The sequence below is a fragment of the Naegleria gruberi genome (genome assembly GCF_000004985.1).
Source record: "Naegleria gruberi genomic scaffold NAEGRscaffold_43, whole genome shotgun sequence".
Taxonomy (NCBI): Eukaryota; Heterolobosea; class Eutetramitea; order Acrasida; family Naegleriidae; genus Naegleria; species Naegleria gruberi.
The window spans coordinates 290,450-317,185 of record NW_003163284.1 but is presented as its reverse complement, the minus strand read 5'-3'; the positions used below and the strand labels follow the sequence as shown (position 1 = coordinate 317,185).

At 34.1% G+C, this 26,736-nt stretch overlaps 13 protein-coding genes across 13 annotated transcripts; 5 read left to right on the top strand and 8 right to left on the bottom strand.

Annotated features, from left to right (window-relative positions):
• Positions 1 to 935: 935 nt before the first annotated feature.
• NAEGRDRAFT_71007 (uncharacterized protein) lies at positions 936 to 1,394 on the bottom strand (the record flags this gene model as incomplete). Its single annotated transcript, XM_002673893.1, has 1 exon — positions 936 to 1,394. The coding sequence occupies one exon, from the start codon at positions 1,392 to 1,394 to the stop codon at positions 936 to 938; it is 459 nt and encodes a 152-aa protein (XP_002673939.1).
• Positions 1,395 to 4,950: 3,556 nt separating this feature from the next.
• On the top strand, positions 4,951 to 5,795 carry NAEGRDRAFT_80794 (uncharacterized protein; the record flags this gene model as incomplete). Its single annotated transcript, XM_002673972.1, has 2 exons — positions 4,951 to 5,293; positions 5,415 to 5,795. 2 exons carry the CDS (start codon positions 4,951 to 4,953, stop codon positions 5,750 to 5,752), a joined length of 681 nt encoding a protein of 226 aa, XP_002674018.1. The 3' UTR covers positions 5,753 to 5,795.
• Positions 5,796 to 5,964: 169 nt separating this feature from the next.
• NAEGRDRAFT_80793 (uncharacterized protein) lies at positions 5,965 to 6,914 on the bottom strand. Its single transcript, XM_002673892.1, has one exon. It carries the CDS (start codon positions 6,814 to 6,816, stop codon positions 5,989 to 5,991), a length of 828 nt encoding a protein of 275 aa, XP_002673938.1. The 5' UTR covers positions 6,817 to 6,914; the 3' UTR covers positions 5,965 to 5,988.
• A 327-nt stretch (positions 6,915 to 7,241) lies between these two features.
• On the top strand, positions 7,242 to 8,324 carry NAEGRDRAFT_80792 (uncharacterized protein). Its single transcript, XM_002673971.1, has one exon. The coding sequence runs from the start codon at positions 7,333 to 7,335 to the stop codon at positions 8,308 to 8,310; it is 978 nt and encodes a 325-aa protein (XP_002674017.1). The 5' UTR covers positions 7,242 to 7,332; the 3' UTR covers positions 8,311 to 8,324.
• Positions 8,325 to 8,816: 492 nt separating this feature from the next.
• On the bottom strand, positions 8,817 to 9,377 carry NAEGRDRAFT_71002 (uncharacterized protein; the record flags this gene model as incomplete). Its single annotated transcript, XM_002673891.1, has 1 exon — positions 8,817 to 9,377. The coding sequence occupies one exon, from the start codon at positions 9,375 to 9,377 to the stop codon at positions 8,817 to 8,819; it is 561 nt and encodes a 186-aa protein (XP_002673937.1).
• A 1,158-nt stretch (positions 9,378 to 10,535) lies between these two features.
• Positions 10,536 to 10,841, bottom strand: NAEGRDRAFT_71001 (uncharacterized protein; the record flags this gene model as incomplete). Its single annotated transcript, XM_002673890.1, has 1 exon — positions 10,536 to 10,841. The coding sequence occupies one exon, from the start codon at positions 10,839 to 10,841 to the stop codon at positions 10,536 to 10,538; it is 306 nt and encodes a 101-aa protein (XP_002673936.1).
• A 623-nt stretch (positions 10,842 to 11,464) lies between these two features.
• On the top strand, positions 11,465 to 12,160 carry NAEGRDRAFT_71000 (uncharacterized protein; the record flags this gene model as incomplete). Its single annotated transcript, XM_002673970.1, has 1 exon — positions 11,465 to 12,160. One exon carries the CDS (start codon positions 11,465 to 11,467, stop codon positions 12,158 to 12,160), a length of 696 nt encoding a protein of 231 aa, XP_002674016.1.
• Positions 12,161 to 12,378: 218 nt separating this feature from the next.
• On the top strand, positions 12,379 to 14,117 carry NAEGRDRAFT_80791 (uncharacterized protein). The gene has a single exon (XM_002673969.1). It carries the CDS (start codon positions 12,403 to 12,405, stop codon positions 14,080 to 14,082), a length of 1,680 nt encoding a protein of 559 aa, XP_002674015.1. The 5' UTR covers positions 12,379 to 12,402; the 3' UTR covers positions 14,083 to 14,117.
• A 170-nt stretch (positions 14,118 to 14,287) lies between these two features.
• NAEGRDRAFT_70998 (uncharacterized protein) lies at positions 14,288 to 16,561 on the top strand (the record flags this gene model as incomplete). The annotated part of the gene is made up of 1 exon (XM_002673968.1): positions 14,288 to 16,561. The coding sequence occupies one exon, from the start codon at positions 14,288 to 14,290 to the stop codon at positions 16,559 to 16,561; it is 2,274 nt and encodes a 757-aa protein (XP_002674014.1).
• A 45-nt stretch (positions 16,562 to 16,606) lies between these two features.
• NAEGRDRAFT_70997 (uncharacterized protein) lies at positions 16,607 to 17,701 on the bottom strand (the record flags this gene model as incomplete). Its single annotated transcript, XM_002673889.1, has 1 exon — positions 16,607 to 17,701. The coding sequence occupies one exon, from the start codon at positions 17,699 to 17,701 to the stop codon at positions 16,607 to 16,609; it is 1,095 nt and encodes a 364-aa protein (XP_002673935.1).
• Positions 17,702 to 17,847: 146 nt separating this feature from the next.
• Positions 17,848 to 19,872, bottom strand: AM24 (uncharacterized protein; the record flags this gene model as incomplete). Its single annotated transcript, XM_002673888.1, has 5 exons — positions 17,848 to 18,134; positions 18,182 to 18,229; positions 18,275 to 18,283; positions 18,363 to 18,877; positions 18,989 to 19,872. 5 exons carry the CDS (start codon positions 19,870 to 19,872, stop codon positions 17,869 to 17,871), a joined length of 1,722 nt encoding a protein of 573 aa, XP_002673934.1. The 3' UTR covers positions 17,848 to 17,868.
• A 243-nt stretch (positions 19,873 to 20,115) lies between these two features.
• NAEGRDRAFT_70995 (uncharacterized protein) lies at positions 20,116 to 21,231 on the bottom strand (the record flags this gene model as incomplete). The annotated part of the gene is made up of 1 exon (XM_002673887.1): positions 20,116 to 21,231. The coding sequence occupies one exon, from the start codon at positions 21,229 to 21,231 to the stop codon at positions 20,116 to 20,118; it is 1,116 nt and encodes a 371-aa protein (XP_002673933.1).
• A 223-nt stretch (positions 21,232 to 21,454) lies between these two features.
• Positions 21,455 to 26,507, bottom strand: NAEGRDRAFT_70994 (uncharacterized protein; the record flags this gene model as incomplete). The annotated part of the gene is made up of 2 exons (XM_002673886.1): positions 21,455 to 22,896; positions 22,949 to 26,507. The coding sequence occupies 2 exons, from the start codon at positions 26,505 to 26,507 to the stop codon at positions 21,455 to 21,457; spliced, it is 5,001 nt and encodes a 1,666-aa protein (XP_002673932.1).
• Between the last annotated feature and the right edge of the window lie 229 nt (positions 26,508 to 26,736).

Here is a 26,736-nt window from a genome sequence, read left to right as displayed (position 1 = left end):
CAAAACAAATATCACATTCAATAATGAGGAGATAATTATAATTGAAAAACATCCATCACTACGTGAGCTTGAAATTGAACTAAGTTTTCCAGTTAATGCAGTGTTATATGAATCTACTAGATTGATTGAAGAAATTATTAAGGAGGAGACAACGATTATTAGGCTGTGAGCAAGAACTCGAAATTGAACAAGAAAATTAACTACTAGTAGATATTGGTCTTTCTACATTTTCTCATGAATTAAAATTACAAAATGACTCTACAGTTGGAATTTGTATTGAATTAAGCAAGTTCTACCCGGCCATGGATTCAATACTTCAATTTTCCCAACTCCAAGATGATTTTATGTATAATTATATGCACTTGCGAGATGTTCTCGCTAGACAAGAGATGATTAATATTCAGTTAACTACTAATATTAACCAGTTAAATACTTATATTAACCAATTAAGTGCTGAGGTTCAAGAAATGAAGAAACAACTGGAATTACTACCAGCCACTCAAATAATTCATGGCGCTGTTCTTGCTCTGGTTGTTCTGATTGTGTACACAAGCAAAAACAGGGAGACTTTAATATAAATTTTTTTTTAAATAAACAATATTAAGATGAGTTTCTAACAGGCCCTCTGTTCCTCTTAGAAAATATCACGATATCACATCTTTCAAACCATTAGAAATAAATATCTGAAGAAACTGCATCCTAACAAGGAATAAACAGTACTTGTTGCCAAACTATGTTAATTCTTCTACACCTGATAATAATACCAGTTTGAGACCTTTGACTATTAACAAGTTACACTTTACACAAATAATCAATAATTCGTTACTATTAAAACAACTTGTGTTATATTTATTTACACTAATTTGTAACGACTCGATTTTAACTATGTGAAAGATTAAGCAAAATTCTTCAGAGTTCTACACAACCTTATCTATTTACATGGAGGATGATTCTTGAACTGTACATGATGTTGCTTTCTGTTCGTGGTGATGATGAGCAACAGAACGACAAGTAGGCGAGAAGGTGGAACAATTCGTTGATGATGAAGATGAAGAACCAACAACCATCAAGTTATCCGATGAAGTTGATGAAATAAGGGAAGTGACAGAGGAGTTTGTTGAGGATTCTCCAACAGCACCTGTCGAACATGTGGCCAGATTTGCTACTGATGATCTTCTATTAAGCAATGGTGATACCACTCCAGATGATGAGCAATTCGAAGAGTTCATTGATGGAGATGGTTGTTCACGGGAGAAGAATTCACCTCCCCAACCAATCTTTTTCAAGCTATTAAGCACCTTACTCACTCCAATTTTATTCTTCACAATACCACTAAACTTTTTCATACAATTCACACAACTACCTTTGCATGGACATTTTGGATGTGGAGACATTTTTTCTTAGCTTTGCTTTTTGATAAACAAGAAGACCAAGAACTTTTTCAATGTTTTGGCTTGTTCTGGATCGAGTTACTGGTGATGAGGATCTATACTGTGGTGGATTTGGACAATTTTTTTGTGGTATTTTAAACAACCAATTAAGGGTCCCTTTTTTGCTCATCTTTACAAGATAAGAATCCAACAGCCAATCAATGATTCTGAGGTGAGAAATCTCTAGCTAAATAAATTAGCAAGTACACACTAGTTTTGATAGTAATATCCAAGAGGAGATCAATATTTAAGTGATACCAACTTGTGTAATAAAGAAGGAGCCAAGATCATCATGAGTAGTTGTACTCTTTGCTGAGGAGGATTGTGGTCTCTTATTAGAAGGTGCACTCATTGGTCTTTTAACAAATGCTCTCAATGAGGATGAAGAGGAGGGTCTAGAATTGTCAGATGTTGTCGTTGGATGATCACTTTTTGCAGTGGAAGGTCTAAATCTATTGGTATTATTTGATGGGCTACTTGCTCCACTCTGAGGTCTAGGCCAAACTCGAGCACTCTGAGGTCTTGAATTGGACTTCTTTTCCTTGTTGTTTTCTGCACCGTAAATGTAGTGTAGTGTGGGAGATTTGACATTTTTGAGACGAGCCCCGGCTGATTGTGGCCTTTGGAATTGTTGGCCTACGTTGACTTGAACTTCGAGAGCCCTCTTTTCTCTGGTGGCCTTATTCTTGTCATCTTCCAATTGCTTTACGAGAATTTCAATTTCCTTGACCTTCCTTTCCAATTCCTTGATTCGAGTATTTCTTACATCAATGGATTGAGCCATCTTTTCAAATATTTGCTTTGGTTTACTCTTGATATCAAAATCAGTCTTGAAATATTTAAGCCAATATCCATTTGCCATTTTTGCAAGCTCCGAGTAAGAGTGACCTGCCTTGTTGGGAGTGAAGGCAATCAATAAATTCTTAACGGCAGACATGACTTGATTGGAATCACTAAAATCTGGATCAGAGTGCATTAACAAAGTGGCTGCTCCACCAGTCAATGAATGTTCCCCATTCTTGTAAAAAACAGTTGTATCTCTATAGCCCAATTTTTCCACATCTTTCACCCAGGTGTGCCACAAATCTATCACAGAATCACTTAATACTAAAAACTTTTGTCTGTAATTTTCACTGGAATCCAGAGTTTGTTGAAACTTTTTCATGTTCATATTATCTTCCTTGATTTGATTTTGATCACGTTCGATTTGCTTTTCCAATTCCCCAATGGCCTTTCTGTGTTTGTTCTCTATTTCAGTCTTGTACTTTTCAAATTGTCGTTCCAAAGCATTCTTTTGTTCTTGTGCTTCCAAAAGTTGTGTGAAAGAATCAGATTGAGCCTTCTCCAACATTTCAATTCTCCTAATAACATCATACGGTGAATCAAAGTTGAAATTCTTCTGCAATGTTTCAAAAAGAGGTTCATAATTTGAGAAGAGTCTCAGTTTTTGTTCCTTTTCAATTTCTCTCACCGATTGCTTTCCCAATTTTTGTCTCAACATTTCGATAGTATATTTGAGAGATTTGTTCTCTTCCTGATGTTTGGTTACATTTTCCTTTTCAATTTTGATTTGTTGCAGAGCTTGTTGGTGTTCAGCAAATAAATTGTCGTAATGAATCTTGTAATTTTCGACAGTCTTTTCGTGATTGATTCTGGCCTGAATTGCAAAATCTTCCATCTTTTCAGCAAACAAGTGTTCTTTCAAATTTTCTCTTCCCTTCTTTTTAGCGTCTTCTACCCACTTGATTTTCTTGCTAGACATTGGGATGGTGATTTCATTCTTCTTGGTGACTTGCTTCTCATTGTGTTGCCTCTTTTTAACAGTGGTCAATAATTGTGAGATATTCCTTTTTTCGTCTTGTCGTTTCGATTCTCTTTCATACTTGGCAACAGTGCTGAAATTCCCAGTTTTGAGCAATAGTTTAGATTCTTCCTTCTTTGCAAAATCAATAATTCCATTCATTATTTCCATATCTTCCTCTTTGGTTTCCATTTTTCGTTTCAATTCAGAAAGAGCCTCTGTTCCTAGAGCAGCCGTTTGAGCTTGTGATAAATTGAGGTTAATCTTTGCATTGGAAGTGTTTACCTTTTTTTGACCAAGTTTTTTCTGCTTGTTAATCAATTCGTCCTCTGTTAGGTCGTGAAAATTAGGATCATTGAAGACAGCTTGGTCCCTAGAGAATAGAGAATTAGGGGCAAGAGATGTTACTGTGGAGGCAGCATCACTATTAATGCCCTTCTTTGTTGAACCTGCAACATAGGAGGTTCTAGATGGTTTTAAATTCACTGCAAGAGGATCATCTTTGAGATGACTTGTATCTTCCTCATCAAAATCTCCCTGTATTGAGACGTTTGAGGAACCAGTACTTTTTTTCAATAAACCTCCAGCACTATTCTTCTTAGTGAAGGGAGAGGAAAGCCCAAGCGGAATGCTCTCAAACTTTTTCAATGATGGTTTTTGTAATACAGCCCCTGTTGTTGTTGAAACTGAAGGTGCATCCTCAGATCTATTAGTAAATGTTGTAATTCTTCCACTTTCACTTCCAAAATCCTCTTCAAAATTTCCTTCCTCAGTTTGAAATGGACTCGGAGTCTCAAATCTTCCATAAGACGATGCCGAAGAACCCTCTCTCTTAATTGCACTTGGCAAGCTCCTATCAAAATTATTATTTTCCTTAGTGTTTAAAAACTTTTCCTTATCACGAGTCCCTGGTACAATACTAATAGCAATCTTTGTATCATCCTTCTTTTCAATTCCAAATATCAGAGGCTCATCATCATCGTCATCATATTCATCATTTTCATGATTAAATACTTCGATATTAATACTAGAATCACCGACAGGTAAGGGAATTGTCGATGATCGTCCAGAGCCTTTTGGCGTTGGTGTTTCAAAATAAATTCTATTCCTAATGTAATCCATTCCTCCTCCACTAGTAGCAGAAAAATCCTCATCACTATCGTCTCCTCTTGAAAAATTCTTAAATAAACGTTGATGTTCTTCATCGTCATCATCCTCATCAGCAGCACTGGCCGAGCGACTATTCGACAGTGCCGAAGATTTTCTCGATGAAATTGGCCGAGTCGAGAATTTGCTGTTCATTCGTTTTTTTTATTATTTATATTAAAATAATAGTAAGTGAGAGGCGGGAAAAAGTGGCGCCAATAAATAAATTTGGTAGTTTTACAGTATTTTCAAAAGAAATTTCTTCACGAAAGAATTTGGAATATAAATTATTAAATATATTTAATCATTAATAGTCCAATTGAACGGTTTTTTCATAAGGAAAAGGATGGAGTATCATGGATAGGCATCTACAGTTTTCAACTTTCTCATCACTAACTTAGTCAAGTTTACAATAACAGTTGCTGTAATCAGCACACTTAAATGCAAAGAGAATCCCTAATCAATAATTTGAGATCGGATAGGACTGAGCAAACTGCACCGGCCGACTATCCGACTCCTCTCTCAATTTCCCTATTAAATTCTCCAAATCAACTATTCAAAACTTTAAAAAAAATGTTCTCCATCGAATCCATCAACAAGGTCATTTCCTCCACTCTCTACTCCAAAGCTCTCTCAGTTGCCCAACATTATGAAAAGAGCACTGATCTATTCAAACCATACAAGGTCGTCGATCAGGTGACAATTTCTGTAGCATCTGCCAATGAAGGAAGTGTCATTCGTGGAGAGACACTTATTTCACAATGTACTGTTGATGAGATTGTTCCATTGTTGACTACTGCAGATACGAAAACTAGACAAATTTTTGATGAGAATACCAAATCAATTACTGAAGTAGGAAAGTTTAGCACTGAGGAGGGAAATTGGAGTGTCAGACATTATGTTGTAACTTCACCAAGTAGGTTTTGATTGTTTGTGCATGGTTTGCTAACGATTGGTTGTATTGGAATATTTCATTTCTTATCAAAATTATTGATAATTCATGTGTGGAAAATATTGGAAATTTTATTGGAAAAAAGGCATGATGGTTTCGGAAAGAGATTTTCTCTATGTTGAAAGATATTTCGATGTTAAACCAGAAGTTTCTGATGCCAAAAAGACAACCATCCTATTGACAACTTCCATCGATGAAGCTCTCGACATTAAGCCAGCAAAGGGCCACGTCAGAGGAACCAACATTTTCACCTATCTGAAATTTACCGAATTAAACAATGGAGATTTGAGAGCTACTTTCATAGCTCAAGCAGCTCCTAATGGATATATTCCAACAGCTATTGCCAATTCCGTCGTGTATGTGAGACCATTATTATTGAGCTTGTCAGCAAAGCAATTAGGAAAGAATTGCACAGCTTGTTAAATATTTGAGAATATTGAGATTAAACTATTGTAAATTAGAAAAATACCTGTAATTATTTCTTGTTACCATCTCGATGCATGTTTCTATGCATTCTTATTTAAAGCAGCTATTTCCCTGTCTTTTTGAAATTCTTCAACTACATCTGGTGTTCATTCTTAAACATGCGCTCATTTAAAACTAATATTGTTGAAGATTGAGTTTTATAGTTATTTACAATTAATATTTACAGTGATTATTTATTCAGCACCAATTAAGAGATCAGAAATTTTACAAGCCTTGATCATTTCTCTATAACGCTTAATATTTTGAGTAATGGTAACAATGTCAGCCATGATAGCAGCTTTTGGTGATTGAGTTGCTTGTTGTTCTGTTGACTTGTTGACCTTCTTGAGATAACTGATAGCCAAAATAACTGAAAAGAAACACGAGTACAAGAACATGACAACCAAAACACCATATGAAATACCAGTATTCTTGCCATAGGCAGCAGTTTGAACACAACTCATAACAAACATGGCCAAATTCATAAACAAGGAAACAACCATCAATAAAGGTGATTTCAAAATCATGAAAATTGGTTGAACCACGAACAAAATCCAAAAGACAATGTGCATATGAGCTGGTGTGGCGTTATAATATTGACAGGAAGCAACAATGATAAAGATAAATTCAAAAAGCATGGCCAATGACAACATGTTACACAATGAAGAGACAAGAGTGTATGGAGAACGTACTCTACTCTTCAATTTAGTCCACATTTGCTTTGCAATAGAAGTTCCAACAAGCTTTAAAGAAGAATCTTCCATAGATGCTTGAGCAACATTATCCATGTTTGTAGGATATTGTTGTGGCACTGATTCAATAGTAGTTGTATAGGTAGTGGTGGTGGTAGAGGTTGGATATGGACTTGAGGTGGTAAAAACTGGTTGTTGTTGTTGTTGAGCAAGACCGGAATGATATTGAATTGGAGGAGCATCAGGTGATTTTGTAAATTGTTGTTGTTGTTGTTGTGCCATCATGTACGGATGAACATGGTTATTATTTGTAGCATTATTATTATTCATTGTGATCGCGAATTATTTAAATAATGAAAATGATTGTGATGATGGTACAGGCGGTTAGAGTTTGAAATTGGCTGCAAATTTACGAGCTTGGCAGAATTTTGCGATTTTTTTTAAGGTTTAAAAATTTGATGTCTGTTGGAAGTAGAAGCCTAGTTGAACAAGATCGCGAGAGAATTAGAAAGGAATTATTTTCGATTATCGAAGTAGATATTAAGGATGAATACATGATTCAAAATCTAGTCGATATCGAATATCGCTGATAATCAACAGCTTGTTTCAACAACTCCTCAACGTTAACAACCTCCTTAAAAGAAGTCAAAAATCAAATTGGAAAGGAATTCGAAAATTGATGCTTCCATTCAAATTCTTGTTCATCTCACATCAAACAAAATCACTAAAAAAATTATCATAAAACCAACCGACATCTAATATCGTCGCGACTTTTGTACAAATAATAATCAAAATAATAATAATAATAAGAAAATATAATTCCTTGAAGATTTATACTAACTAAAGATGACTCTTACTTCACCTCCACCACATCCATACGCACAACAAATGATGAATACAAATTTACCAACAACAATTCCTTCATCCAATCCTACAATACAAGCAACGACAACTCCTTATCCAGTCTTGCAAGCATCTTCTTTGCCTTCAAGTAATCCAATGGTTCAATTACCGGTTCTCCCACACCAACAACACATGTATCCAACTTTACAAGGTGCTTCATATATGCCATACGGAATGAATAATCAACCAATTCCTCCAGTTCAATTCATTGGTCAACAACAAGCAACTCCTTATCCTACAACAATAACTACCGAACCAATTCAAATTCAACAACAACTCCCATATACCACTACAATTACAACCACAACAACTACTATTGATGGAAATGGTGGTATGGCTCAAGCTTCTACAGAAGATTCGACTATGAGAATGCGTCCAACATCGACCTTTAGACAAATGTTGAACAAACTCAAGACTCGTGTTCGTTCTCCAACTGCATTGATTGGGTCATTGTGTAACTTGTTGGCCTTGACACTTCTCTTACAAATTATTGGTGTCATTTGGGTTGCTGCTGATACTAATGGATGGAGATTCCCAGTTTTTGTTCATGTTATTTTCTGGATTTTGGTAGTTTTGGAAACTATTTCAATGCTCTTAAAGTCTCCAATCATGATGGCTCTCAATTTGGCACTCAATCTTGTCTGTTTAATTGGTACAATGGTTCATGGTTATGGTATTTTAATGTCTCTCTTCTTCTTCTCTTCTATTTTCTGTACCAAGTTAGGTTTCAGATATCTCATTAAGGTTAATGCCAAGAAGCAAGCTGCTACTGATTTGGAAAATACTGGTGAAGTGTCTCAAGCTAATGCTGAAACTTTGAAGAGCCGTAATCCAGTCTTGGCCTTGATTGATTCATTGAAGAGTAATCAAAAGTTTGTCATTGAGTACAAGCTCTCTGATTTGTTAATTGGTGCCGAGTAAATTTATAAATTTTCACACAACAAATTGATCTTTTTATTCAATTCTTCGAATCCGTCACTACGAAACATCTTTATTTGAGAGTAAATATTTTACAATTATGAAAAGCAATTTTCATCTGTTCCAACAATCGACTTCTGAAATATTTGAGCATTGACAACAAAGTGCCATGCCCCACATTCGACACTATTCATTTCATAATTGATCTAGGAACGTGGACTGGTTTTCCCAAATGTTAGAAGTTGAAGTGGTTCAATAACAATTATATGTTTGTAAAATTTTTTGGATTGCAATGAAACTGATTCATGATTTTAATAAAAAGTTTGGGATTGTTAATAATTCCTCAGTTGTTTTCTTAGTTAAAGATGTGTTGAATCTTATTGGGATTTCATCTTTGGTGGATTTTCTGAATGATCTATTTAAAAGAAGTATTTCAGGTTGGGGGATAAAGATAATCAAGTAATGAAATTTTATTTTGATGATTTTATTGTAAAGTTTTACAAACATAATTAATCCTCGTTAGCGGCAACTAATTTACATCCACCCAATAAACAATTTTGACAAGTCCATATACATATAATTAGAGACATTAGAATTACGCTTGTTATGGAAAATGCGAATTCCTGAACATGAATTTCTTGACATTTTCTATTTCCACCAATGAATGCCAAGATCGTACACGAAATTCCATTAATTATTAAACAAGGAATGTAGAAGAAACAAATGCTTGGTACAAGATAAATCCTTTTCTTTCTACATCCGAAACAATGACAACAAACTAAACTAATCTTGAAAATAAAGAATGAGAAATAACACACAGAGCATGTCATTATTAAAGCAGTGGCAGTTGTCATATTACATGGCTCTGGATCTATCAGATTGGACCCTTTCGAATAGATTCCAAAAATTACACTTCCCCAAATCCCCAAAACTAAATCAAATAATGTAAAACATGAAAGTAATAAACATGAAATTAATTGAACGAATTGAATGACAATATCATCATCTTCCGAACGTTCATCTTTTTCCACAGAATTTCCGAAATTATAGAGAGGTGTTGATTCGTCCATTTTTTATTGGAAAGTTGAACAATATTGGAAACGTGATACATTTGATCATTTTTCAAACGCATTACAATAAATACCCGCTAAATTATTTTGATGATAATTTTAACAATTTTTTCGTCAAATTTTAACGTATCAGATTGCAAAATTATGAAATAAAGTTTATTGAAAAATGTTAAAAATTGATGCTTAAAGCATAATAAAATCGTCAACAAGTGTTGGGAGAAAAATTCCAAATTAACGCGCAATTGACGTCAAGAATTATCGTCAATTCTTAATGATTTATTATCAATTTTTGACGTCAAAAATTGATAATAAATCAATAATGTTTTGTATCAAATATTGATGAAAAAACATCAATAATTACGTCAAAAAATTCATAATAATTATTGTCAATTATTGACTAAATTCCAGCAATTATTTACTACAAAATCTTGTAAAATTTCCAAGTTCCAAACTCATCTATTATTAGATCCACTTCCATTCCAAATTTCCAACCGAAAAAAATATCTACACTCCTCATCCTCACTCCAACTGATGAAATATCACTCACCTCTTCAGTTACATTCAAAATTAATGATAATAAATCAAAATTACTTACATTGTTGCTTGCATATAAATCGTGCTGTTTAGCACAAATTGAATTATAACAAATTACCTAATTTCTTGTGATGAATAATTTTGATGATCCGTAGCAGGTAAAATCATATAATATGAAAATAATACAACAAACCAATTTCGAAGAATAAAATCTTTATAAATCCAACTAACAACAATAATTAAAAAATTAAGAAATTAAGAAATTTAAATACAACAAACCAATAAACAATAAAACTGATGATTTTAAATTGTAGTAAAAATAATGTTGTAGTACTAACCGACAGTTTTGTATGATATGATGAGGGAGTTGATGTGTAGACATTTTTTTATTAAAAATAACGATTTAGTAACCCAACATTTTACAATCAACATTCATCATCACTCATATCATCAGTGGAATCCTCTTCAATGGTTTCTTCCTCACAAGAGGATGATCCAGAATCATTGTTTTCCTCTCTTTCTTTTCTCTTTTTTGAGGTGGTCTCCTCAAGTTCTGTCTTCTTCTTCTTTACTGATTCATTTTGTTTTGCACCCTTCTTTTTCTTAAGGTTGCTTGCAATTGAACTAAAGACCTCTGTATTTACTGAGTTTGTTCTTGTGTTTGCTTATTTTCCAACCCATTGCATCAAATATTATCTTAAACAATAGCTTTCTTTCATCTTGGTTGTGCTTTGTAATTGACTTTTCAAAGTAGGTTGAGCAAACATGTATGATTTGAGAGGTTTTCTCACCTAATTCACAAATCTTTGCTATCTCTTTATGGGTGAGCACAATGGTTTTATCATCATGATGCACAATAGAGTCTCCCAATGCAAAGACATCTTGATACTCATCTAAACAGCTCACCATTTGATTAATCATTTCATTCATATTTCTGACTGCCTGTTTATATCTAGCCAATTCTTTCTTAATTCTTTCATTCTCATCAACTAAATCATTATAGTGTTTCAAAAATGCAGAATTTGCAAATGATTCCGGAACTTCATTTGAATCATCATTGCTTGAAGAAGCCTTCTTGTTGGAAGGTTCATTGTAAGAAGAAGCATTCTTGGTAGAAGACTTTGGCTTGCTTGTAGATTTCTGACTTGAAAACTGAACAAGTGGTTCAGAATCTGTAAAGTGTTGATATAGAATCAACCAAAGAAAATTCAAAATCTTTGAAACAAACTCGATACCCAATAAGAATACACCCTAAATATGATACAATTAATCTTGCACCTTTAGAGATAAAGAGTATTGGAAAAATCACATTCAAAAAGGGAATTTTGATCAAGGGTTGAAATCAATTTCACCAATTTTGGATCAAGATTGGAATCCATCACCATCAGATATTTGTTGCTATGATTCAATGCATGTATTATATGAAGGAGTTTTCCAAGAAATGATGAAAATGATCCCAGTTCAATACTGGGAAAGATTTGACATTGTTTCTGAAATAAAAGTATCCATCATTCCTTCACAAGCATCCTAGAAAGACCACAAATGGCCAGATTATGAACAGTCTAAAGGCAATTGAAATTTACATGATCTGTCATCATTATTTAGAGCTGTTTACACATATCGAAGGATTTAAGGAAATAGAATCAAAGGTTGAAATAATTCATAGATTTGCCTCTATAATTGATAAGCTGACAGACTCATTTCAGTTATCCAAATTAGGAGACATTGAGGTTGAATTGTTTCAAGTGTTAATTGATTATCAGAAAGTGGTTGGAGAAAAGAAAGCAACACCAAACTTTCATATTTGTACTGAGTTAGTCAATTCTTGTAGAATGTACGGCCCTCTTGGTGTAAATTCTGCTTTTATTGGAGAAGGACTCAATTTCACACTCTCAAAGACTTACGTTTGTTCAAATTCTGCTCGATATTCAATCATGTACTTTGATATGTGCCAATTATGTGATTTAATGGATTTAAATGAACCTCTTATTGCCTCTGAATGTATAGTTGGTCACTACGTTGTAAGAAAGGAATTAGATTGTATCAAGGATATCAAAACGAACGAAGTTTTCAAAGTGGCATCTTTCTCAAAAGATTTTAATGAGATTACCTTAATTTCCAACACCACCAATAAGACAAGGGAGATTAGTAGAAGTGAAGCATTTGAAATGCTCCCATGTGTTGTTGTCAAACTCCCTGATGAAGAGAAATATATTCCTGTGCATTATTATGCATATCAAAACTTTTAATAAATTGAAATTTATTGACTTGGAAATTTATTTGTTATTTGAAATTGGAAAAATTTCCAAGTTCCCTCCTGCTAAGACAACTTTTCGCTTGTTTGACGAAAATAGCTTGACGCAAAATCGTCAAAGTACCAGCACGCTTTGACAGTAAGTGTTTAGCGGGATATTTACCATTCACAAAAAAAATATCTTTACATTAACTTTCCCGCCAATACTTTAATCAAATTTTCTTTTACTAATTACTAATGCTTACAAACAAAAGCAAAAAAACAACAATTAGAAAAGGTACAAAAGCAACTGCTCCTCCTGCTTCTTATCATCATCGTGATGCTGTCATTCTAATTCTCTCCGATCATCATTCCAATATTAATAATCATCATCATGATCATCTTCATCATTTATATTTAAAATTAAAATCAAAATTTGAAAATCAACAGAAAGGAAGAGTCAAGTGGTTTCAACGAATTCATCTCCGATTGGATCGTAAGAAGGAATTTAAAACAAATAATGATTTTATTCCGATTGAGTTTATGAAGCACAGAGATTGTGTAATTGATTATATGAGGAATTTGGTCAAGTTATCGATAGAGACAATTATTCAGATATTACCTCGAGAGGTTTTGAGAGATGCTTTGGTGATGAGAGCAATTATGAGGAAGATTTATAATCCCAGTTTGAAAGATTATGGACAATTGAGAAGTGTTGAGGGATTTGAAAAGTATTTGAATGATATTGCAAATGAAAAGGGAAAATTGAGTGGAATTATGCACAATAAGTATGGAGAGGAGGATATTGCATTTGTTTTGGATTTGTTTAATAGAGGAGAGTTTAGTGTGAAGGAATGGACAGATACAAGGTATTTGGATCAAATTTTAAAGAATTATGGATCGAATCCTGATGTACTTACAGAAATTGTAAAGGTTTATGGAAAAGGTTTGCAATATGCATCTGTTGAATTGAAAAATAATAAGAAAATTGTCAACTTGGCAATTAATCAGAATCCAGATGCACTCGAGTTTGCAAGCCAAGAACTGAAGGGGGATTTGAGAGTGGTAACAAGGGCAATTACTAGAAAAGGAACTTCTCTCAATTATGCTTCGAAAGAAATTAAAGATAACAAGGAAATTGTATTGTTGGCCTTGGAGAATGACAATCAAGCATATCATTATGCATCTTACAGATTGAAAACAGATGTAGATATTTTGGTTAAGGCAAAAATGTATGCTTATGCTCATCCAGATCTGTTAAATGATAAAAATTTGGCATTGACAGCTGTCAGAGACAATCCACTGCATTTACACTTGATGAAAATATTGCAAGATGATAGAGAGGTGGTTTTGGAACTTGTCAAACAGAACGGATGTTGCTATCAGTTTGTTTCTCCACGTTTAACGAGAGACAGTGAAATTATTATGGCAGCTGTCAAGCAAAATGGTTCTGTTGCATTGTTTGTTCCAAAAGACATGCCCAACTTTTTGGAAAGTCCACCAGATGCTGAGCCACCAGCACTATTACTATCCAATAGAAATTTTGCTTTAGAGGCTGTAAGAAGTGGCTTGTCTTTATCAGATCTACGTGCTTTGTATCCAGGTCAATTGGATAAAGAGCTAGCAATTGAGGGACTAATTCGTAAGGGCTCTGACTATTCAATGTTGCGTAACTTATTTCCATCTGATCGAGATGTATTGATTGCAGCTATAAGGGGTGGTTTAAATAATTACTATGGTGAGATAGATAAAGAGCTTGCCATGGAGTTTGTCAAGAAGACAGGAAATAATATCAACATACTCTCTATGAAATTGAGAACAGATCCAGAGATTCAAAGAGCAGCCTCTATATCTGATGGATTCTTTACTATTTATTCAGAAAGATTATTTCTTGAAAGGTGTGAACACGAATATTCAGCCATTCTGCTCATGCACTAATATCAAGGTTATTAAATCATAAACTCTTCCTTAATGCAATGCAACAGAATGCATTAGTTGGATGGGAAATTCATGTTTCAGCAGCCTGTTTCATAACTATTTCCTAATCTGCTATTTTCAGAATTTCGCCCTTGTATTTCAAAACAACTTTACAAAATATTAAAAATATTAAAATATTAATATCCAATTTTCTTAAATTAAAAAAATGCTTGCCGCTCTCTGGTGGCTCACGCTTCTTCCGGTCTTGGCGTTCTTTTCCGGTGGTCGGAGATGGTTCTCATCACCAACAACAACAAAAACAACAACAACAACAAATTCAAACTCTGAAAATTCTCCCAGAAGAAAATCCAGTAATACAACAATAACAAATTCTTCATCTCCTTCTACTTCTTCAATAGGTGAAACTCTTAGTAAATTCTTTTCTACTATAGAACAAGCTATTCATTCTACAAATGACAATACTACGGATATTTCCAAGAGGATTGCTTCATCAACTTCTTCAACCGCTGCTGCATCAGTCGAGAGTGGAGAACAGCATGGAAAGATTCTCTTCTTTAGAAAGTGTTCGATGAGTGTTGTGGAGAATACTATTAGATCGGAGGCTTTGGAAAATTTAATCCTGAAGTTTAATGAAAATTCTGATAGAGTTTCAATTGTAAATAATGTAAATGAATTGATTGAGAATGAACAGGTTGTGGCTCCGTTTGAAGGTTTGGAATTTAATAATTTATTGCATGATGGTGTGAGTGATATGGACGAATATTTGAGAGTCAATTTGGTAGAAGTTATGTTTGACGAGAAGAGGAAATTGGCAAATTATTTGAAAGAGAATATTACAGTGGTGGAATTAACAAATTGTGGACTCAAGAGGATTCCTATTGAATTTCTCTCACAATTTAAACAATTAACGTCCATTAATTTGAGCTCGAATGCTATTGAGGAGATTTCTGAAGAGTTTTTCAAGGTTGCTTCTTTATGTCCTCTCAAAGTTTTGAATCTTTCCAATAATAATATCAAAAGGATTCCAAAATACTTTTCCAACCTATTTATTCAACATAGTCTTTTAACTTTGAATGTACAGGAGAATTACATAGATTTAGCTGATGCTATTCCTATAGAATTGAAATATATTACTGGAAGAGAAAAGTCTCAAACTCACCACAACGAGGACTTTTCCTCTCCAATCAAAATGTCAATCAAGAAAAATTCACCAAAAGCCAGACTATCCTTCTCTAAAGTGCTAACCAAGAAGGGCTCTCACAATTCACATAATGCAATGAGATTTTTATGTCACATGCAACGAGTGCCACAAAGGATTGCAGATAGACTCTATTTGGGATCCGTTACTGCTGCTACAAATATTGAAGAGTTGAAATCAATTGGTATTAATAGTATTTTGTGTGTGAATGTTATTTCTCCCTTCCCAGACGAGGAGGAAAGATCTCGTCTATTCAAAAATTACAAACAAATATCAGAGACAGATGAAGAAAAGACCAATATTATGGGACGATTTGATGAGGCCTTAGATTGGATCGATGAATGTCTCAATGCTGATCCTTCCAACAAGGTTCTTGTGCATTGCTCTGCAGGAATGTCTCGATCTGCAACCATTATTATTGCCTATGTCATGAATCGAATGAAAATGAGTGCTGAAGAGGCTTTTGTCTACGTTAGAGATAAGAGATGTTGTATTGCTCCAAATACTGGATTTCTTTTACAAATTCAACTCTACGAAGATATTGGCAAGGATTTTAAAGGACCAAACTTTGAATCTTATGTACAAAGGCAGATTTTTAACTATGATGAAAATCATCACTCTGCCATGATTAGTCTCAACTATTTAAAGCTCAAGGAATTTCCACCCAAGTTTTTATTCATTGATCCATCTCTCACTGAGCCAGAAGAAATTGAGAATTACAAAAAGAGTACAGAGATGAAATTTTCACAACGTCTTTCTAAATTGCTCATGTTAGAACTTCAATGGAATCAAATATCATGCCTTTCATCTCTGTTCAATTATCAAGTTGAATCATTGGTTGAGTTAGACTTGAGTCACAATCTTTTGGAAACTATACCGTTGGAATTGCTAACATTACCACAATTGAGAATTTTAAATCTTTCATTTAATAATTTAAAACAATTACCTACAGTGGATGATAGGAATAGTGAATTGATACCGAACAAGATTGTCGATTTGAGACTCGGACATAACAAGATTGAGAAGATTACAAATGCAAACTGCACGCTCTTTTCTACCTTGTTGAGGAATTTAGAAATGTTGGATCTGAGTCATAATGAGCTTTGTGAAATTCCTTCATTTGAAAGCTGTTTCTCGCACTTGTCTCATTTAAGAGTTCTCAGTCTTTATCAAAACGAATTTAGCGAGGAGCCAAATGTTGTTTCCAAGTTTAGAGAAAGTGGCAAGATTGTTTATTACTCGACTAACAAGCAATCTATCAGACAAATTTTGAATATCTAGTGTAAGAGCAATACACGTTTTGCACTGTTTTCCAATAATTATTGTTTAGATGAATGAATCTTTCAAAAAACTTTCGTGAATAGTAGGTAAAAGATGTTGCCACTTCTCACTAATGGACTTGCTCAATAATTGAACCTTTTCCTCATCAATATTGTAAAGATCCTTATTAGTTGCACATTCTTCCAATAGATAATATTTCAAAGCATCCAATGACTTACATCCTTTCAATATGATCGAGAGTATTCCTCTATTTGCGTACTTCTTGTCCCAAACTATTTCACAAACGCTTGCGAAAGTTTCTGCTCTTTTTTCATCACTTTTAAGAAATTCATGAAATGATTCCAATACCGATAACATGCCATCAGACTCCAAATCAATTAAAATTCCAGGAAGTTGAGTTGAAATTTCTTCAATCTTTTCCAAAACTTGTGAATAATTCTTGTGTTCACCTTTCTTTTTGTTTGTTTTAAGAATTGGAATATCACAAATTTGATATTTCAGTAATTCAAGTTTGAGTTCTGGGAGGACAAGAAAATCAGCCAAATTCTGCAAATCCTTTTTTGTTTCTTCATTGCACTTGTCTAGTTTTTCATCATGAAAGAATTTCTTCAATTGTTTCATTGCTTTGGGAATATTCGAAAGTTTGATCGAATCACTTGGCAGAATGAAATTACTTTCCTCCAAGAAATTACCAGAAATTGCAGCTCTCAAAACAGGTCCTTTCAATAATTCCTTTCGAATAATTAGTGAATGATTCGAACTTCCTTCATAAATAATGCATATTTCGTCCTCTGAACATTGAACATTTTTCTTACTCTTTTTTCGTTCTCTTTCAGTTGTTGTACTATGAGAAATAGTGGTAGAATTAGAGTTGGTTGATACTGAATCATCAAATTGATCATCAGCATTCATTATTGTTAAATCGGATGAAACCTTTCGTTTTTCCTTTTTACTTTTAGATAACCTTTCCAATACTTGTACTTGCAAATCGTTATTCTCTTTAACAGCACAGAGAATTTCCTGTTGTGTTGCCAATAATTTACGTTGTAAATTATTTCCTTCCTCCATTTTCTGCAGAAATTCTTGAAAGAATAAATTGTTAGAATTAATGGTTTCCAATGATGGATTGTTTGTGGACATTTTTTTGATGAATTTGCATGATACTGAATATCTTCTCATTCAATTAGAGGTCACCAAAATCAAGGTTCACCACCATGTGCTCATCCAGAACAATACAGAACTGGAATGGAAGATTTTTGTAAAATGTTAAATTATTTCAATTATGTAACACTCGACAAGTTTCCAATTTATTTAAGGAGAGCCAAGTGTTGCAAAATCTTATAATTTGGAACACCCCAACCTGAGATTGGATCCCATCCATTAGTAGCAGAGAAACCATATTGACAAGCACCGTGAGCATTGTTACCCTTAACAATATCATAGAAAGCACCAGAAGTCTTGCCAGCATGTTGATAGAGCCAAATATTGAGGAAACCGAGTGGTTTCTTGTTAGCTCTGAAACGAGCATCATTCATCAAGGAAACAATACCAGCGAAACAAGGTGTTGAGGCAGCTATTGAAATGTTGATTATTGAAAGAAGTGAAATGTTAACTACTTACAGGTACCAGCAACATTTTGAATCATTCCATTAACATAAACTTGATAGTCTGATAACAAGTTAATAAAATTGAATAATTATTAATACTACTTACTAACACCAACTATAATTAATTGAAAATAATTGAAAAATAATTATTGGTATGATGATATTGATATAGATTAGAAATATAAAATACATACATGCAGCAACATCAGGATAAGCTCTACCAGAAACATTAAAGTATGAAGTTGGAGGAGCAGCATTTGAGGCAAGGTAGGCCTTGACAGCTTCATCTTGATACTTTGGACGATCATAATAATTACTGTAGCCACCTCCAGACCAGCTAGTTGTGGTTTCATAATCAGAATCAGATGGTTCAGTGGCACCAACTGAGGTAATCCATGGGGAAGAGGTTGGCCATTCAGGTTCAAAGGCATTTCCATTATCATTACATCTAGCACCATCATCACCAGAAGCAATTAAAACAGTTCTACCAGTAGCACCAAATTTGATGAATTCAGCATCTAATTGATCAGCCAAAGCAACGGTAGCTTGATATTCGATATCACCATATGAAACAGAGTGAACCCAAGCAGAAGAATCTCCTAATTCTTGTTGACCAATAACCCAATGAACAAATCTTTCTTGGTGAGTAATTGGATTGACACCTTCAGTGGAAACAAAGGTAGTATTAATCTTTTGACCAACACCCATCCTGTATTATTTTAAAATTTTATCCAACAAGTCCAAATTATTCCACAATTATTTCCAATTAATTAATTGAAACAATGAAATGTTGGTAAATAACCGTGTTGAAAAAACTTACAAATATTGAATATCCAAAGAAGCTTCAACACCAGGATTGGATTCATCATTTGGTCCAATAACCTTTGGAGTTTGTCTTTCAAGCTTGAAAGTATTTTGGAAGAGTTGCAAATCAGCATTGGAATAGTATTGTTGGAGGAATGAAGCAACAGCTTGAGTTGACTTTGGACTAACAGTGCTTGGGAAGGTGACATTGTATCTAGCCCAAATGAATTGTGGAGTGACTCTTTGACTACTCTTAGATTCAAGCTTTTTATCAAACTTGGCATTCATAGTTGGGAAACCATAAACACCAGAAACCAAATTAACAGCTTCAGCCAACTTTTGTGGCAATGCATATCCTTGTTCGGATCTAAAAGCAACAGCTCCAGTAATTTCATGAGTGAACTTTTTCATGTCAGCTTTAAAGTACTTGTTGACAGAAGAGAGTGGCATCAATGCAGAAACAAAGTTTTCATGCTTGGAAACCTTGACAAGGAGAGCTCCTGGAATAGACTTGATATAATTCAAAACAATACTCTTGTGTTCATCAGTAGGAGTAGTCATTCTAGCAACTTGTTCAGTGGTAAGATAATTTTCATGTTGTGGATGCTTTGGATCAGAAATCTTCAACAATAAATCTTTCAACTTTTCAATATTTTGATTCTTCAATGCAAATGTAAGATGAACATGTTGATCTTCAAATTTTCCTTCAACTACTCTCCATCCCTTTGGTACAATACTTTTAGATGCTCTACTATTGACTCTCTCGCTTTCCATTCTAACATAATTTCCATTCTTTAATAATTCATCAGCCAAATTATTTAATGTTCCGGCACAAACCATCACGACTGCAAAACTCAGCAGCATCATGATGAGCGCGGAGAGAATTGTTGATCTCTTCATTTTTTTTTGTGGTTTTTTTCAATTTGTTTTTTCTCGAACTTTAAGTTTTTGGCGGGAGATTGGAGTTTAATCTCCTGAAACTCCATGCAATGAAAAAGAGTAAGGAAGTTGTTTTTGGAAATTGAGTAAATTTTCAAAAACTCCTTTGACATTCTGAAAATTGAATAAGATACGAATGAATTTAAATGAGAATCAGAAGAATTGTAATATTTGGGATTTTCAATTAAAAATTTCAAAAACAATTTATACTACTAGAATGAAAAGTAATGAGAAAACAAATATCCATGAAATTATTTGCGAGTTGGCTGCAGAAATCTTTACAAAATCTGTGAAATTGTAAGCATAGGTCCAATCCAAAACTGAATATTGCTGAGCTATCTCAATTTCAATTTGTCCACCAAACACATACATGACATTGTTGACAATTTCACCAGTTTGTCTAAAACGAGCTGTTGGAAGAGCCACAAAATCACTCCATTTCCCGCTAGCAGTGTCAAATTTCTCAACATCACTGACAGGTAATGAAACATTACATGATTTATCCTTAGATTCTCCTCCCAAAACAAATAATGCAGAACCAACCATGATAGCAGCACCATCAGCTCTCTCATGTGAAAGTGGTGATGTAATTGTCCACTTATTAGTTGAGGAATCGTATACTTCCACAGTTGTAATTGGTTTACAAAAATTATCTTCCAAAAATCCACCAATTACATAGGCCTTATTATTATAGGTTAATGTCATGGAATCACCTCTTTTGACATTCATATCTGAAACTAAACCTGATTGGAATGTTCCAGAATAAACTCCATTTTTGGTAGTCAACTGTAAAACTTTTCCTGAGGTTGTGTAATTGGCGTAATATCCACCAGGTAAGTAAATATTCTCATTTCCATTGCTATCCTTCAATACGAAAGCAATAGAGTCAGAACAACAGTCAGAAGTCAACGTAGCATTATGTATCGTCCAGTTTCCATTAACAGTATCGAATACATCCACTTGGGTAATAATATTCTCATTCAAATCTCTTCCACCAATCACAAATAAATATCTATTTTGAATAGCAACAGTAGTGTGTCTATATCTTGGCCTAGGCATTGCTTTTCCAAAAGTAAATGAATTAGTTTGTGGATTGTAAATTTCCATTGAATTGGTGATTGATGGACAAGTGGCATCTTTTGCTATTGGTTGATTAGAAGTACATCCACCAGTCAAATAAATCAAGTTTCCAATAGTTTGAGCCGAAAGGTCACTTCTCTTGGTGAGCATATTTTGTTTCTTCTCCCAATCATGAACCGATGTTGTTTGGCCATGAATGACAACTGTTGTCAGCACTAGTAGCAGAATGAATATCTTCATTTTTTTTCAGTGAAATGTTGTTTGAAATTGCACTTTCGGATATTAATTGAGGGTGGGTTCAATTTATGTATTGACCTCGGTCACCAATTTTTCACTCAATTCAAAGATAAATATTGAAATTTCCCATTTCAAATCTCCTGTAGAGCAAAATTTCCGTTTTTGAATGATTGCATTTGATTACAATATAAAGATATTGTGAAAAAAATATTCGAAACCTTTACTTTTACAATAATCCTTCTTTTTCATGACCTTTCCATATCATTACCATTTGTATTCTTCTCCACATTGAAACCATGCCAGTTTTAAAATGATCAAAATTCGAATAATAAGAAATAAACATTAAACAAGTATTCCACAATGAATCGTCGCTCTTCTGATACAAAACTATCAATGTTAATAATCTGAAAACAATTCCAAAGACTGGAATCATAAAGATACAATAATCCAAATCCTCTAAATGATAATCAAACATTTCCAATGATGAACTAATGTCAAAAATGTCCTTATAATATTTGATTTCAATGAGGTAAAGTGCTTCCTGGGCATATCGAATATACGAAATGCAACTAATCCAAAACAGAGGTGGAATAATCTTTTTCATTTGTGGAAGAGTTGGTTTAGAACCACTAACCAATTGAGAAACTAGAATTGAAACTGCAGTTGCCAATTGAATCAAATCCAAAGGTACAACAACACTCACCAAACTTCCCAATCCAAATGTTGTGAAATGCATTAAAAAGAGAACCAAATAATATTCTCCAAATGTTGCTCTTGGAGAGTAGAGTGAAAAGAAAATGGAAAGAAAGACAATTGGTCCAAGAAGAATGTTTGGCAATTGTTCCAACATTTTAGAACTGAAATAGGCAAGAACTGAGAGTCCAGATTCTCTTTCCTTTTTGAAAATTAATTGTTCTTGTCTGGAACCGAATGTTGTCAGTGAGGACATACCTGCACACAATCCTAAAGCAAGTGGAATGGTACTTGCCATGTTGATGATTGGATTGTTGAGTGGATATTCACAGATTTTTCTCATGGCTGCTGGACACGAGTCAATCATGTCTTCAGGAAGAGGTCCAACATAGGCATCTTTGAGGAAAGTCAATCCAAGAGCTAGTCCAGCAACGTATACCAATAGGCAATCCATGAAAAATCCAAAAATGTTTCTAATCTTCAATAGGAATGATCTATTAATGTTCATGTAGAAATGAATGAGAGGATTCTGAGATTTTGCCTTCTCTTCCATCACTAATTTGGAAAAATCGGTTCCATTAAATTCGTCAAGTTTCTTATAATTATTTTCCCAAACATCAAACATTTCCTTGCATGTATATTGTTGAACTTGTTTTCCGTTAATCTTTTTCTGTGATTCATATGCCAATTTAGGATCATAAATTGCATCCAAAAAGAAATCACTCGGATTCACTCTTGGTGGTGGCTCCAAATTGAGTTTCTCCTCAAAGTAAGGCAAAGCATCAGAGGAAGGTCCCATATACACAATCCTACCTCCATTTCCAAGCAAGACCACATCGTCAAACATTTCAAAAATTTCAAATCTTGGCTGATGCAAAACTGCAACAACTGTAATTCCACTCGAGGCAATATCTTTCATTGCCTTAGACACTTCAAAGCTACTGTATGCATCGAGACTAGATGTAGGTTCGTCCACTATATTTGAAAAATTAATAAGTCTTTCATTTTCGAAAATGTTAAAACTTACAAAATAAAACATAAGGACAAGCTACTAGCTCCATAGCAATACTGACCCTCTTTCTCTGACCACCAGATATTCCTCTCTTATTCTCATCTCCAATTACAGAATGTCTCACATTTTCCAAGTCCAATATTTGAATCACTCCATTCACTATGGATTCCACAGTTTTCTGGCTCACTTGAGAGGCCAATCTTGTTCTAGCACTGAAATAAATACACTCTTCCACAGTCAACTCTCTGTGCATGCAATCTTCTTGTTGTACAAATGCACAAATATTTTTGAATTTCTTCATGGATGATATTTCTCCGTTAATTCTGATAGAACCTGAAATGTTGGCATAGGATGCTTTACCACTAATGGCTGATAATAGGGTGGTCTTACCACTTCCACTGGGACCCATAATACAGGTCAATCTACCAGCGCCAAATTTACCATTAAGATTATGCAAAATTCTTCTGTTACTTGTTTTCAAGTCAACTGACAAATCCTCAAATGAAATTTCCACTCCAATGTCCTTGTAAAGTCCTTGCATACATTGTGAAAGTGTCAATTTTTGAGTTTTCTGTTCCACAACAATATATTCAGCATCATTTTCATCTATGGTTAGTAATTCCAAATCTTGTTGGTTTTTGAGTTTCTTTGCCTTATATCGAATATAACAATTAGAAGTCCACGAATAAATTTTAAATGTCAAAATTACTCCCATGATAATTAAAATGTCAATCAAGACACCAAGAGCATAATCTTCATAGGCCTTAGTTCCCTCTGGACAAATACTAAATGTCGGACAATTGGTAGGATAAACACTGCCAACAACACAATAAAATCCCTTTGGACAAATCAACTTCTCAGATGGTGATGGACAGTAATAACCAGCTGGACATGTTTCAGGAATATAGGATCCCTCCTCACAATATTGAGTCAATTTACAAGGAACTTCAACACTTGGCTTTGGGCAATAGAATCCCTTATTACATGGTCTTCTGAATGTAGTTCCAGGTGGGCAATATAATGATAACTTTTCATCTGGAATACACAATGAAGGTTCCATTGTAGAGGGTTCTTCACAATAGGTGTTTTCAGGACATGCCAATATTGAGCTATTTTGATTTTCACCTATATATCTTCCCAAATTACAATAATCTCCCAATTGACATTCTTTAATCTTGTTTCCTTCCAAATAAAGACCAGGAGAAATAGGAATAGGTGGAAAATAAGGTGTAATACATAGAGTACCATTCAAACAAGGTTGAGGTAAACTGTTGGCTTGTGAGTAGCAAGTATCTGATCCCTTTGGTTCCTCCCATGAAAGACCTCGTTTGTGTAAATTATGTGAAGTGGAGAATTTACATGGCAATGGTTTAGTCATTCCCTTGTTTGGGCAATAAAATCCAATTGGACATGGCTGTCTCACACCCTGTAAGCAAAAGTATTTTTCCTCACATTCTTTGACAACATTTGGTCTGGTTGTGTAAAATCCTTCAGGTATAATATCAATTTCCACATGTTTTAGAGATGGGCAACTCATTCCACTGAAACAACTTGAGGTGTATTGTCCAAATTGATTAAGAGTGACTGGAGAAGGTGTATTTGCCTTACATTGCTCAGCAAATGGTTTCAAAAATGGATCTTCTGGATCTACTTCTAATTGTTTACAAATATTGTAAAATCTGGTAAGGGATTGTAACTCCCATCGTTCTCTGGACACTGTTACAAACATGTGTTGAGCATTCCTTGTGATATCCATATATGTAGATTCTCCCATTAAACTAATCGTATTATAATTGTCCATATAAAGACCATTGAGTGAACACATTTCTTGTTGTAAACCATAAACCAAAACCTCCTTTCCAGTTTTAGAAATGTAAATTTGATTTACCCAAAAATCTGCTAATATTTTAGGAAGGAACTTGTTTCCAAACATGGTAAATGCATCAAATGCACACTCTGTTTGATTTAAATTTTCTTCACATAAGGAAGCAAGTGCTGGAAATTGAGCAATATTATTACAAATATCTTTGGTGTCAAGTTTTTCAGTCAAATCAACTTCAAAGTATTGTGAATAATTGAGTGGAGCATCATGGAATCTACTCGAAAGCTCTTGAATTTCTTCTCCAATAGAAATGTCTCCAATCACATTCTCTACCTCAAAAGCATGAGTACAACTCTGTGTTAAAGCATCATAAAATGTACCATCAGCAACATTGCACTCAACTGTTCTTCCAACAGGATTATTATAAGTTCTATTCGAATATCTATAGAATGGATAATTTCCAAACTCTAATAAATTTCTTGCTTTCAAATAATTGCTATTTCTCCTCTTGAGTGAAAGAATCAAGTTTGCACCTTGAGCTGGGTTGGCATAAATTTTGGCGCATGAGGATTTTGTAAAGTCAATCCTTCTAATGTATTCATATGCTATGGTAGATGCTGTAATTTCTTCCTCATCAGTGGCAACATAAAATGTGGAATTGTCATTGGTACTCAGATCCATTTCAATATCTTGTGTGGTCATTTCAATGATTTTCACATGTTTTCTTGTGGAGAATTGGAGTATAGTTCTCGAATATACAAAATTGTTAGTGGTGAGAACATTGTCAAATCCACCAACTTGAGTGGAAATTTTGAATTTCAGATTAGATTCCCACTTTTCCTTAACCTTGTACTGGAATTGTTTTGTGAATGAGCAACCATCTAGTTGATAAAAGTAAATGAAATAGCACATTTCGGTACTATTGTAAACAATGAGAGAGGCGTATATTTTTCCATCGTGAGTAATTAATTTGACATCTGGTGGAAATTGATTTCTCGATTCAAATTGTAAAATGTTTCCACAACGTTGAATAGAAGCAATATTTGAAGAATTTCCATAAAATAGAGAAACTGAATTACCAAATGAAACAGTCGAAACATATAAATCAGTACCATTTGTCAAAGTTTCCAATGTTCTAATATTTGTCTTATCTTCAGTATTTCCCAACAAGTAAATCTCATCATCCTTATTGAAATTCATTAGAATAATTTGTCCAGAAACTAATCCCAAAACCAGATATCTCTTAGCTTCAATCGTAGTACTACTATTGAATCCAAATTCACCACTAAACTCAATCGTATTAATCTTTGATATAAATCTACACTTGTCTCTTGGTGAAATCATTGCAGAATAACTCAATGAAGATGAAGATGATGATGGCAATACTTGTGCATTTCCATCGAGAGCATACGGAGCAGAATATCTAATTGTTCCATTAATAAAACTGAACACGTAGGGATTGGCCGTATTACAAATGGCTCCATCCTCAACATTTAACCAACTCGGAAAGTTATTATCACTAAATAAATAAGGAACCGAAGAGAATGGATTATGACGAGTGCACCAGGAGGGAGTAATCATTGAATTATTTGATGCTGAACACAAATCTCTCTGATTGAAAGAGGGAGCTCTATCATCACTACTACACATGCGATTAAGGAGTGTTGATGATGATGATGATGATGAGGTGGAGGAAATACTTGGGGAGAGAAGTGCCAATAAGAGAAGGAAGAGAAGAATCCTCATATTCATTTGTTTTCTTTTGTTTCTACTGAGTATATATGTTTCGAAAGAATGTACAAATATTACTCATTACTTTCTACTTCTAATTGAGAGTTGTGTTGTTCGACTTAGCCTCCGTTAGCAGCACCGACCATTTCAAATAGAAGAAAATTATTCTTCTTGCATATCTTCCTTTCAGTCGACGTCAAATTGTCATTCCGAACACAGTGTGTTCCATGTTAGAAGCATGATAGAAATT

Bases quoted from the DNA above. Each gene is read 5' to 3' on its own strand.
- NAEGRDRAFT_80793 (XM_002673892.1), bottom strand. From the start codon at position 6,816: ATGAATAATAATAATGCTACAAATAATAACCATGTTCATCCGTACATG.
- NAEGRDRAFT_80792 (XM_002673971.1), top strand. From the start codon at position 7,333: ATGACTCTTACTTCACCTCCACCACATCCATACGCACAACAAATGATG.
- NAEGRDRAFT_80791 (XM_002673969.1), top strand. From the start codon at position 12,403: ATGCTTACAAACAAAAGCAAAAAAACAACAATTAGAAAAGGTACAAAA.